This window comes from Serinus canaria, chromosome 6 (assembly GCF_022539315.1).
Source record: "Serinus canaria isolate serCan28SL12 chromosome 6, serCan2020, whole genome shotgun sequence".
NCBI classification, from domain to species: Eukaryota; Metazoa; Chordata; class Aves; order Passeriformes; family Fringillidae; genus Serinus; species Serinus canaria.
In genome coordinates this window covers 29,729,018-29,741,819 of record NC_066320.1, presented here as the reverse complement: position 1 = coordinate 29,741,819, position 12,802 = coordinate 29,729,018, and the positions used below count along the sequence as shown (strand labels likewise).

Sequence of the window (12,802 nt, the reverse complement as noted above, 5' to 3'; positions counted from 1 at the left end):
TTGTTGTTTTCCTTCTGTAAATTTATTCTCTGTCTGGCTGGAGCTTAGCAAAGCAGGGCCTCAAAAATCAGGCAGTGCTCACTTCACTTAAAGCAGAGCTCAAGCCTTGTGCAGCTCGTGTCCCTGCTGGGATTTTGTCACCAGAACTCACCCCAAAAACTGCAAAAGTTGTGTTGGCTGCTGGTGCAGAGGGAGGGGAGGGGAGGGGAGGGAAGGGAAGGGAAGGGAAGGGAAGGGGAAGGGAAGGGAAGGGAAGGGAAGGGAAGGGAAGGGAAGGGAAGGGAAGGGAAGGGAAGGGAAGGGAAGGGAAGGGGAAGGGAAGGGGAAGGGAAGGGGAAGGGAAGGGAAGGGAAGGGAAGGGAAGGGAAGGGAAGGGGAAACACAACCTGCTGAGAACAGAACCTGCACAAAGTCAGGTCCAGCCTCAAGCTGGGTCCCCCAATCTCTGTGGTGGGACAGAACACACAAACCACACAAAGCCATCCAGGAAGAGATGGGCTGCACCCCACCCTCACTGCAACCCTCTTCAGGATCCAAAGCACCTGAGGAATCTCTGTTTGATTAGGTGCCTCATTAAAGCAAAACATATGGTTTCCATGTATTTAAATTAAGGAATTTATTAAAAAAAAAGCCAAAAAACCCAATCAAAACAGTGGTTTGATCTAAATACAGCAGCACTGTGACATTACTAGGACATTATGTACGAAGAATCCAAGCAGCCATAGAACACAGAAGCCTTTATCTTCAGTAACAATCTCAAAATGAAACTAGCTTCATCAAACAATGTTAAAGATCTCCCTGGAAAGAGAAACAAAACCAAACAGACCCTCCCCACCCCTAACCCTTTGGATATTAGAATGACTTTTTTTTTTGTACAATATCAACAGCCACTAGCTCTTCTAATTGAGAACACTTGCTTTAATTTATTACAAAAATGATCTGTTGACTCAGTTATGAAAGACAACTTTTAACATTGCTTTAGAAGTGTCTGCTCCTCTTATAGACTACAGTATTAGAAGTGCTTAAAAACATTTACTCCTGGATATGCTCTTGAAATTCAATCAGAAGGATATTCTGTGTGTGTTTATATACCAAATATGATTTTTAATTTTTAAAGCAGGTGAAAAGACTAACCCTAATATGAAACTGCAATTTTACAATTTAATTATTAGTCAGATATGGGCAACCACATGATAGTTCATGAAATCTTTAGGTCTATCTACATTGCTCAGAAACACAAAATAAAGTTTTTACAGTTTTCAGCTTCAAATGGCTAAAATGTTCAGTCTTTTAGAAGAGTGTCCAGTGTTTAAAAGAAATGCAATTAAGGGAGACCGCATTCAATACACATGAAACAACTCGTTTGAGCTTGCTAATTAACATATCTAACAGCCGCGTGTGGGGTGATGAGAAAGGAAAACACATTTGCCATCCAGCCACTACCTGAGATGTTTCTTCTCTGGGAGTGAATCTTCTCTGCAGGACCACTCCAGAAAACCTGGAGTTGCCCTCTGGAGCCCACTGACCCCAGGCACTTCTGCTCTTTTTGCCTCTTTTGCTTCCAGACCCACGTCTGGGACTTCACACAGCACCTCACCCCGTGGGTGCCCAGGGAATCCTCTGCAGGCTCGGCCAAAAAAAGTTGAACCAAGGGATGTTGTTTTGCTCCCTTCCTCATAACTATTTATCTCCACTCTAAAAACAGAGGAAGTGTTTCCATGTGAATGCCACGCTTACTGGCCAGCTCTTCAGCAAGAAATGAATACTTAAAACATTTGCACTGTCACCTCTTTGTCTGCTGGAGATGTCTTACAGAAGTGCAGTTTGTTCTGTTTCAGCATCTCTAAGGAGCTAAGACAAACCAGTAATAAAAGAGTCCTAATTTAGGAGAGTGTCTCTCTAGTCATGTAAATAAAGAGCAGCTATACTAAGCCTATTTCATTTAAATAATAGTACAAAGACTTGATACTGATCTGGTTTATGCACAGACTCCAAAGTGCTTTCCATTGACAGACAGAGAGCATCCCCCCGTGTTTGGGAATGGGAAAACAAAATTGCACAGAGGTTTGCCCAGGGCAGTGAAGAAAAACACAGTCAGGAGAGGAATACAAACCATCACTCCTGGCTCCAGTACATAAAGCAAGGAGAATACATACGTGCCAGCAGTAATATTCATGTTAATGAATAGGCAGCAATCTGTTTAAAATTGCTTCTTTCATAAAGCCCATTTGTCAGTACACCAGCTTAGCTGATCCAACTGCAGCAGATTGTATTTGTATTATCACAGAGACATTTGGGGGAGGTCAGCCCATAGTACTGTAGCATATTGTTGGCTTTCACCTTCTTTGATGAAATTTTTTATTTTCCCCAAAGGAAATAATTGAAAAATTCTCGGGACCAATTTCTTTATCTTTTTGGGTTTTGCATTTAAAGAAAGACAATTATTGCCAGCCAGCACTCCGATATTATTTGGTATAAAAGGAATTGTGTCCTGCCCAACACACAGAAGAGATGTTTTAAATTGATGCAGACTTTCTCTTAAATTTAGCATGAGGTTGTTAGTAATTATTCTCCTTAGTAATTATTCTCCTTACTCTAAATCTTTAGTATTACTTTAGCTTAAAGGTCATATTTGTGAAAGGCTTGAGATAGCTCTTGAACTTCCTGATTTTCATGGAGCCACTGAACAGAGTGATTCTTCCAAAATGCACTGCCAAATGAGCCTCCCTGCAGCCTGAGACAGACTGGGACCATCCTTGGGCAGGAGAGCTTTGAAGTGTGGATTTCCAGAGCTCCTGCAGCCTTCCACATGATGGAAGATGGTCCCCATGCCAAGAGACAGAAAGGATGTTCCTCCAAAGAAAAATCCAGTCTTTCCAAGATTGTTTGGGAAATGCCTGATGAATGATCTCTGCAGTGAGTAACTCCAGTGAAAATGACAAATATTAACTGAACAAAACAATGGTCACAACTAATTGTGGAGCAGGGGTGAAAACACCAACATCTTGTTCACAATGCAGCCAGTTCCTGCTGCATGGATGGTGGTGAGGAGCAGCAGCTGGGCTCTGGGCTTGTGCATTTATTGCTCTTCCACAAAAGCCTGTGCAGGGAGCTCCTGGCTGAGGCTGGGGTGCACAGACCTGGGTGATGCTGTCCATGCAGGCTGGGGGGATTCCAGCTTGCCTCATCCAGCTGTTCCCTCTGACCTTCAGAGGGACAACATTGTCTCTGAACCATGGGCCAGACCTTTGTGTGTGCAATCCCCAGGCCACTGAAGAAGCTCTGACCAACACATGATGTTCCCAAGGAAGAAGGTGCAGCAGTGTGGTGCCACTGCACCCCTGCTGAAGATTCACACACCGTGGGACTTCACAGCCTGTCCTGCAGAGCTCACAGCTTCTGTCTCCCTCACCCTGCCTGTGGATTTCCCACTGATGCAGGGTCATTTCCTGCTGGTTTTCCAGTTGAGGCACAGCCACTGAAAGAGATCAGCTGGATTTGAAATGTGAGCAGAGCATTCAAGCTGGATCCTGAGGTTGGGGTGAATCACCTTAAGAATCATCATCTTCAAATCTGGTGCTTTGCTGGGTCAGCCAAGTTTGATTCCTGCTGCTGATGGCACTCTCAGCTGTAGTTTCTGGGATGGCTGCAAATTGAGGTGGTACCAAGCTGTGTTTGTGGAGAGCTGTTTTGTCTCTGAGCTGGCAGGAACCAGGAGTCCCTAATCAGCAGGGCCAGGTGAACACTGTGATATTGAATTCTGCAGCTCCCTAACACTCACTTTGATCTGCACTACCTGCTTGGTTTGATTATCTTCACACCTTTCCCAGCTTCACAAGCAGGTTTTTGTTCAGAAACAACATCTGAGTCATGGCCATTCTTGTGAAAAACCTCTTTTTAGATAATCCAGGTCAAGAGTGCACATCTAAGAGTTTGTTATTTTTTTCCCCTTCATTATTCATTTGTTTAAAAAAAGCCTCACATCCAACAGTGGGAAAAAAATGCTACAAGACTCAAGTGAACCTTGAGACACTGTAGGAAATGAATAGCAAACACCTGACTCATGAAAGTCTGTCAACTAATTAGTGTTCATCAGACTCCTCAACAAAGATTTAAAAATAAAAGGCATGCTTGCATAATTCAGGATCAGATTGGAAACGATTTCTGATTCTTAAAAAGAGCTAAGTTTGCTCATCTGTCTATTTAAAACAAGCAACCAGATTTGAGCATAAGAATTTGGATGGTAACTGAAGGGAAGATAAAGAAAATGAATCAGTCTGGAAAGCTATTACAGAACTACTCCTTTCTACTCCTTTGCTACCTGCAAACCCACCTCAAAATTCTCAAAATACTAAAATTCTTATTGCAAATGCTCTCCAAGGTTGTATGACAAAACTAAGTTTTCTTTCTAAGTTCCCATTGGTTTTTAAATTTGACTCAATGGAGCCAATGGCCAAATGCCTGTGGAAGCCTGGCTGTGCAGGGCACTGCCTTGACAGGGCTTCAGCCCTGAGTTCTGGGCCCCAACTGCACCTGGTCACACAATGGAAGTGCAAGGACTGTGCTCCTACTCCAGCTTTGAGTGCAAGGTAAGCTGAAAAAAATTGAACAAAAAAATCCTGACAAAAGTAAGAAGGAATACAAAAGAAATCCCGCAGGTCTTGTTGTTGTAGGCACACCATGACAAGGAGATCCCTAGGACTGGTCATTAGCACTTCTGCTGGATTTTAAGCCTTCCAGGGCTGGGTGCTGAAAAGTTCTGCTGCCCCAGCCTGGTAATACAGTTTGTATTTTGTAGGACTGAGACACTGCAGGGATGAAATCTCTCTCTATTGGTGGTGTTTTGTGTCTCTCCCCTTCCTCTCTCACTGCTCCAAGGAGGTGGGATTCAGAGGGGCTCCATCCCAGGCTTGATGCCTCCAGGTGCACACCAGCATCCTTCTTCCATGCCATGAGAACTGAGGATATCCAGCCCTAGCATAACACCCTGCAGGTATCCAGGGAGAAGGAATGCTCTCACCCTTCCAGGACTCTGCACTGCCCCTAAGCCCCCACTGCCAGAGTCCCAGAGCTGCTGAGCAAGCACTGTCCTGGCTGAAAGGAGAGCAGGACAAGGGACAAATGCTGTCATTCACTCTTGTCCCTAAAATGTCATCCACCACAGGTTAAGGCTGGTAGCATCTAAAAGGTATAATCAACATTTGCAATTTGTTCACCAGCTTTCAGTAAGGGATTTGCTGGTATTTCTCATGTCAAATTAGCAACATCTCCAAAACCCTGCATCTTCTACAAGATCTGCAATGCCACCATCTGACATGGCAGAGTGGCTGAAGCCTCATCTCCCTGTCTTGACTCTTCTCTTTCAGCTGCTCTCTGCAAGTCCCTGCTCTGTCTCTCTGTCTCACAACTTCAAGCTGCTTTGCTATGCCATTCCTGTGTGTTTCTCACTCAGGGATTTGCCACCACTAACCTTCATCCTTTTCCCCCTCAGCACTGGCCACACAGAACATGCACATGGCTATTAACACTCCCACTGGAACATGGCTTCCTTGGACCCTGGGGTAGCTCCACTACTGGCTAACTGGATTTTAGACACACCAGGGTGGCTTTCAGATGCTCCTGATGACCCAAAGGCTTAAAAAAATCAGTACAGTCCAGCCAGCATTGTAAGGAGTATGGGGAACCAGCACACTCTACAGAACACTTTGGGCTGCAGTTGTGGGCACAAAAGTTTTCCAGTTCCTGTGGAAGGGAACTAATCAGATTTTTTGGTCTGGTGTTCTTAACAATAAGAGTGAAATACTTGAGAAGAGCCTGATTCTGATGCCTGAGGTTCTGCTACTGATCCTGCCTGATCCTGCTCATCCTAGTGGGGACAGAGTTTTTGTCAGTGGTTAAAGGATCCTGGACAAAGAATGATGGAGTTATTATTTCATACTGGCATTTCATTCAGTTGAGGATCTAATTGAGGGGATGTGTCAGGGGTGTTTGCATGACACATGGAAGTATTTTAAGTGCAGGCACAGCCTGTGGGTTCTGCTACTACCCAAAAGCAGCTCAGATCCCACCCTGAACCTCCACAGCTCAGCTCTACAAAGCTGTCACAAATCTCATGGCTGGCACAAACCAGACTGCTGAACTTCCCTCCTGCTGCCTCTTTGATATGGGCAGCTGTGGAAAGACCTTGGGCTTTTGTCTGCAGCATGGAGAACACTTTGAGTTTTGCTCTCATTTCAGCAGGGGCAGGTTTGAAGTCCTAGAAAAAGAAATGGACATTTGCTTTCCTGGCCACCTCTCCCTCAGCTTTGTTCTGCCTGTCCTAGAAACAGCACAAACACTAGTGAAGGAAAAGAGCCTGAAACAGGGCTCCCTTTCTCACTAAAAAGCCTTTGATGGAACAACAACAGAAGTGCAAATCTCAGCTGTGCTGGTCCCAAGACATCACAAACCATCAGCATAGCAAGTAGCATTTTTGAATGCATCAAAATCTTGTCTTTTAGCATTTAATGCGAGACATTACAAACTAATGAAGAGGAGAAATGTATGCAGTGTTGCTGTAAACCAAATATACAGATGTAAAATAATTAAGAATAAACTGTTCCATAAAAATGCATGTCAATAAACCCCCATCTGATAAAGTGATTTATGAAGAATTTTCTAGAATTGCTAAAAAGAATGATTTCTCATTTGAGGCTCTGGAAGTCTTGAGTCACATTTTGTTTCTTTTAAAAAAATGTCTTAAAACACATGGCTTTACAGCTGCTGCTTGGAAAATATACACCTCCAAAGTCTGACTTTCATTTAAATACAAATGTACAAAATGTAAACTGAGACAATAGAGAAATTTACAAAACTTTTCTTTAAAAATAATAAAGACAAAATTCAGTTCTAGTATGATGCTATTTAAATACGTGCAAGTAGTCATGTTCATTGAATTTCTATTGCAATGTTCTAAAGAGACAAATTTGATTCACACAGTCTTGAGTGCCACCTCCAAAAACAGACCTGAGTGGAAATTTCTTCTTAAAATGTGAGGCTCCACTGGAAGGAATGGATAGAAAATCTCCATTTTGGGAGATCCAGATTTTCTTTCTTTTCACTCAACGGTGGAGGCTCTCTCATCCACAGAAGCTCCAGAGATTATAGTGGAAGGATGCAACATGTTGTTTCATGGGACTGAGTTGGAACTAGCTGCTTCCAGTGGAGTTTGAACTTACGTGATTTGAATTTATGTGATGATTTAAACTGGCCTTTGAATTTGGAGAACTCTTTGAATTGTTCTGATGCTGTAGGAAAAGGAAGAAAATGACAATTAGATTTCCATAACAAGCCACGGGTTTTTTTTAATCCAACATTGTTCATTTTATGGTACTGTCTGGACTGCAAAATTCTTGTTTAAAGATCTTCAGATGCAAAATATTCTTCCTTTTCCTACCTGTAGTCTCTCTAGGTCAGCAGAACCACAGCAATTCTTGAGCAATGCAGCAAAGAAGACTCACTCCAGCTCCAGGAGCCAAATCAATTCAGTGCAAAATGTCAGTATCTGCTAAATCTGACTAATACAGAGAATACCTGCCAATGCTCAGGCATGGCTTTAACCCTACAGAAATAGACCAGTCTAAGAATGTAATTGACATTTGCAAGTGGTGCCATGGTGTCTCATGAAAGCTGCACATCATGTTTCATCCAGGTTGCTCTCTTTGTTATCTTGCTCTCCTGCCACAACTGCTTCCCTCAAAATGTGCATTTTCCTTTTTTATTTTTTTTTAAACACATAAATCAAGGATTTTCACAAGGAATGTCTTAAAACCACAGAACAATTTCAAAAGGCGTTTCAGCATACCACTGAAAAACAGGTTGGGTAAGAAGTCTTCAGCTGCTGGAAACAAAACTCACGAGCAACACTGGTGGCAAAAAAAAAAAAAAAATCACACAAGTAGACGAAAAACTTGAGATATGGAGGAAAACATGAGAGCCAACCCTCTCTAAGATGAACTGCCCTTCTCCTAGCAGAAATATCACCAGAACAGGGCTGTGAAAACAGGCACCTCTTGTTCTTAGTCATCAAAGATCTCACCTGTCGCTTAAATATTCTCTGTAGCAATCCTTTCTTGGGTGGCTCTGGGGGGTAGCTTTTGTTTAGGTCTGGTGAAATAGTACCATTTGGTCCAAATACATTCAGCTCCTTGAAGCACTCTGTTTCTATCATCTAGTGGAATACAGAGAGAGAGAGAAAATAAAAAAAGGGGAATTATTCATCTGCACTAAATAAATTCCAGTAGTGCTAGGTTCTTCAAAGCCAGCAGCGTGTGAGGAGAGTTAACAGTTGGATTCCTGCTGGTGTCTGTAGAGGGCAAACAGAGTGTGTGAAAAACAGAGGCTGAGTCTGCTCTGCATGTCTGCACATCAGACTTGTCAGAAGCTGCCCCACAAGACTTTCTGTTCTTTCCTCTGGCATTGTAGAGAACACCAGGCAAAGACAGGCACAATTACAAAATCCCAGTTATTAGCAGCCCTCTGCCCAAGTGGATCTGCTGTTTGATGCAGAGATGGATTCTGAAATCCACTGTTGGCTGTGCTGTGATACCAAACAGAAACAAAGACCCAGACATGGAAATTCTGGAGGAGCTTAGGGTCCAGAGTGAGCTGCTGCAGCTGGGACTGCCTGCAGACAGTGGGTGACAGCAGGGTCACCAGGGGAGGATCCTTCCCTTAAGGATTTCCAGCTGAGCCTCAGAAGGTGCTGAGAGCTGTCGAAACACCTCTGTAGAAGTCCAGGAGGAGGAAGTACAGTAGGTTCCTTGCCAATTTACACAAGCACACAGAGCCAACAGATACAGTCACCTGAACCTGACATCTGTGGTACATTACAGATCTTGAAAGAGGCCATTTGTAACTCATGAAAGCATTAGAGTCTGGCAAGCTGTCCAGTAGCTATATATTACTGGAACATAGAGCTCCTCTTAAACTGTCTGTGCTATGGGGTTTATTGCAGTAATTTTGCTCTGATACATCCTTACCTCATTTTGCCATGGAATAGACACTGATCCTGTGGAAAACTTGGAATAGAAATCGTCATCTGTTTGGTCCAGGTTCACTCCTTTCACTGTGGAGAACTGCTCAATGTCTAACACATCCTTGCAGTACACTGCTCTGGGCTATGTCAGCAGGAAAAAAAGGAGAAATGACAAGAGGAAAAATATTTCTGAGTCGGACCATGTGCTTTCATTCACAGATTCAGTCAAGTGAGAATGTCTAACAAGTGTGTGTCTGCATCCTCCTTCTCCAGGCTTGCTCTGCCTGCATGTTTATCATCAAAGGCTGACTTCACTTTAAGCACATTAAGCTTTCTATTCCAAAGTCCTCAAAGCATCAGTCAAAGTGGGTTTTAGTCATCCATGTACCATCTGGTTAAGAGGTGAGAGGAAAAGGACAGAAAGAGCCAGAAAAGAAAAATGGAGCCCTTCAGCAGTCTTTTCATTGAGAGAGGGGACAACAGACAACCAGAATGTTTACCAGTGGCACACTGGAGAGAGCCCTGAAAAGAGGCCTCAGATAGAAGTGCCCTCCTGCCCAGATAGCTGTGGAGTTTGTGGCATGGAAGTTTAAAGGATTGAATCCTAATTGCTAAAGAAAACAGAGGAGGTTTGGCATTTTTCCATTGTTTTTATTAATAGCTCAGCTGCTGGAAGCTGCCCAGAATTACCTCTATTAACTCTTTTAACTTGGCTGCATTTCTTCAAAGGAACAGTCAAATGGCTTTGCCTTTTTGAACTACTCACTTTTCTGGGATGACAGAGACAAAAACTCTCTGCAGTGATGGAACTTTCAGCTCCTAGCCCAGCAGGGAGCAGAAAGAGCCATCAGTGGCTGCCTATCACAGGCAGTGTGTGTGCCCAGAGATTTCCCACCACCAGCACAGCCACCCTTTGGTGTGCAGGGATAATTGAGGGGTGGCTTGTGGGACCAGCCTGAACCCCAGCCCATGTGGAATGCTACTGTCTGTCCCTGGTTCCAGGAATGCACAGCCAAGGGTCCAACTGTACAGCACTTTAGTGATCTGGATCTGAGCACTGTGACCAAACAAATGGACTTATTCCTGACAGAAGTCCTGTTTGCTGAAGGCTGTATCCCTCTGCATTCCTGACAGCTGCAATCCACAACATTTTTGTGGATATGGAGTAACAGAGAAGGGGATGGAGAGACATGGTTTGGATAACAACTTCTGCCATTGGCTATGTAGCTGTGGGTGATTCAGCTGACTTCAGTAAAGACTGGGAGATCTATGGAAGAAGTGCCAAATAAATTAAATTAGGGGTAGCTCTCGAGCTCCCAATAAAGAGCCATAAAAATGTCTGTGCCTTTGCAAATATGTCTCTAAGAGCTGCCTTCTAGGCCTTATGTGCCACAGTTTTTATGCACTCTGGCGGATCCCAAATTTGAGCCCAGAATTTTACAATTTTCTACATCAGAAAGAAATAGTAGCTTGTCTCTTATTTCTTCCCACTAAAGCAGGTCGTAACACCACAGGCTAATTGGCAGGAATAACTAGGCTGCATAGTAAAATGTAAAGCAAAACCAGAGCAACTAAAGTAAACTTTTGTAGCGTTCAAACCACTTTGGTTTGGTAGAGCCTGCAGCAACGGGAATGGGAGCTGCCAAGATGTTACTCTCTTTAATATGTTAAAATGGCAATGTTTACTTAGAACCATATGGGGACTTTAGGGATAGAAGCTCCAGCCAGAAAGAGAGCCCTGCAGGAGGGAAATAATCAGATAACTCTGCGCACTGGGCTAGAAACTGATACCACAAAAGGGTGGAAAAAGTTCTGTTGTTGCCAGTGCAACAAAACCTTTTGGTATGTGTGAGCCTGGTGTGTAAATCAAGGACTCAGTGTTGGATTCTGTACCCCAAATGCTCTCTAAGGTCCAAGTCACCTTCTCTTCTTGAGGTGACACTTGATAGCTGAGCCTGGCTCAGACTCTCTGTAGCAAACTACTGTTCTCATGATGATCCAGTTCCACAGAGCCCTGGACTTCGTGTTTCTGGTTTCACCTCTATAAACCTGCATGCACAGATTTGGCTTTCATTGCTGATTGCCCCAAGCACCACCTGGTTCTGAGCACACTTATTTTCACAGTAATGCCATGGATAAGGATTCCCAGTGCCTCCAGTGGTGTACAGGAACACTGTGGTAAAAGGAGTGGGAATGGATCAAGCCCCAGATTACCAGCCTGCATCCCCATGCCCACAGAGCCCTCTCTCCTCTTCCTCCCAGCCTCCCCACTCCATCCCCATCACTTATCACACCTTCCTGGGGTAGCTCCCCGTGCTGAGAGTGATGACAGCCCTGAGAGAGAGAAGCTATTTTAGAAACAAAACTCTTAAAAGAGGCCACTGGGGGTTCTTGCTCTTGTACTTACATCAGGCACGAAGGGAGGATCCAGCATTCCTGCTTCTAACCTCTTGAAATTCATGCTCTTGAAAAAGGGGTGTCTCTTCACTTCTGCTGCCCCTTCCCCTTGACATCCCAGCCGCTGCTTCACGTCTTTGGTGAGGAGCTGAAACGTGCCAACAGGAATGGTGAGGCTGTCAGAAAAAGCAAGAGCTCCACAAAGATATTTTTGTCTCCACTTGTGTTTGAATGTGCCCATAGGGAAGTACAGAGGGGAGTTGCAACTGCTTGTTCCTTAAAAGCTGAAGTTAAATGGATTAGGGCTGCACTGTTCTACATGCTGGTGCAATCCTCAGAAAATCACCTGCTGTAAAGTATTTACAATCAAAATACAGACCATTTCTCTTGCCTGCTCTCAGTGAACACTTTCAAGAGGAGATCTGACATACCCTAGTAACATATAAAGACGTTACTTTCTTATATATTACTTACACATAAAGATGCACATTCATAAGTTCCATGTGCTTTGTCTCAGTTCTTTTGGTTTTGTTTTTTACGTTTGTAAGAATAATTTCCCCTCAGAAGAACAGGTGCTTAGGAAAAACCAAAAATGCCAAATTGTGTTTCCCTCACCCACTGCACTACATTCCAGAGCATCTCATGACACATTGAACCAACCCTTTACAGTCATGGGCTTTTCCCTGCTGAACTCAAGGGGGGTCCCATCCATGGAGCCAGTGCCCAGTAATTATCCTCAGCTTTGCCTTGTGTGTTGTCAGAGAAGGGCAGTGCACAGCCTCTACCTGCTACAGCAAGTCCTGCTTGTTTCCTGGGTACCCATGCAGGAGCAATGCCCACCAAGTGAACTCAGCATCTCTGCTCTATCAGATGAGCAAGTCCATGAACAGAAACACTGTGATATATATGCAGGAGAGACTCAGCAGAGGAGGCTCAACAGCACCTTCTGGTGCAAGAGAGCTGGAGAGGGACCTTGGATAAGGCATCTCACAAATTGACAAGAGGGAATGGCTTTAAACTGAAGGAGGGCAGGTTTAGATAGGCTATTAGGAAGAAATTCTTCCCTGAGGCTGATGAAGTCCTGGCACAGGCTGCCCAGAGAAGCTGTGCTGCTCCTGGACCCCGGGAAGTGCCCAGCTCCAGGTTGGACAGGGCTTGGAACACCCTGCCCCAGTGGAAGGCGTCCCTGCTCATGGCAGAGGGTTAGACTGGACGGTGCTAAGGATCTCTCCGAGACAAACCTTCCTGCGGTTCCCTGGGCGATGCTGAGCTGCTCGGGCCGTGCCGCCGGGCGGCAGCAGAGGAAAGGGCAGCGGCGGGGCGGGCGGGAGGGAGCGCTGCCCGGGCACGGGGCTGCTCCGGGGGTACGGGGCATGGGAGGGAGCGCTG

At 44.6% G+C, this 12,802-nt stretch overlaps 1 protein-coding gene across 2 annotated transcripts in view; it reads right to left on the bottom strand.

Annotated features, from left to right (window-relative positions):
- Positions 1–591: 591 nt before the first annotated feature.
- GRK5 (G protein-coupled receptor kinase 5) overlaps positions 592–12,802 on the bottom strand; it is a 154,840-nt gene continuing 142,629 nt past the window's right edge. For both annotated transcript variants that reach the window (XM_018910578.3, XM_030240960.2), the window contains 4 exons: positions 11,424–11,561; positions 9,021–9,158; positions 8,078–8,209; positions 592–7,286 (listed from right to left, as the gene is read on the bottom strand). In XM_018910578.3, coding sequence (XP_018766123.1) covers positions 7,188–7,286; positions 8,078–8,209; positions 9,021–9,158; positions 11,424–11,561 — 507 coding nt within the window. In that variant the 3' untranslated portion in view covers positions 592–7,187. The remainder of the gene's footprint in view (positions 7,287–8,077; positions 8,210–9,020; positions 9,159–11,423; positions 11,562–12,802) is intronic.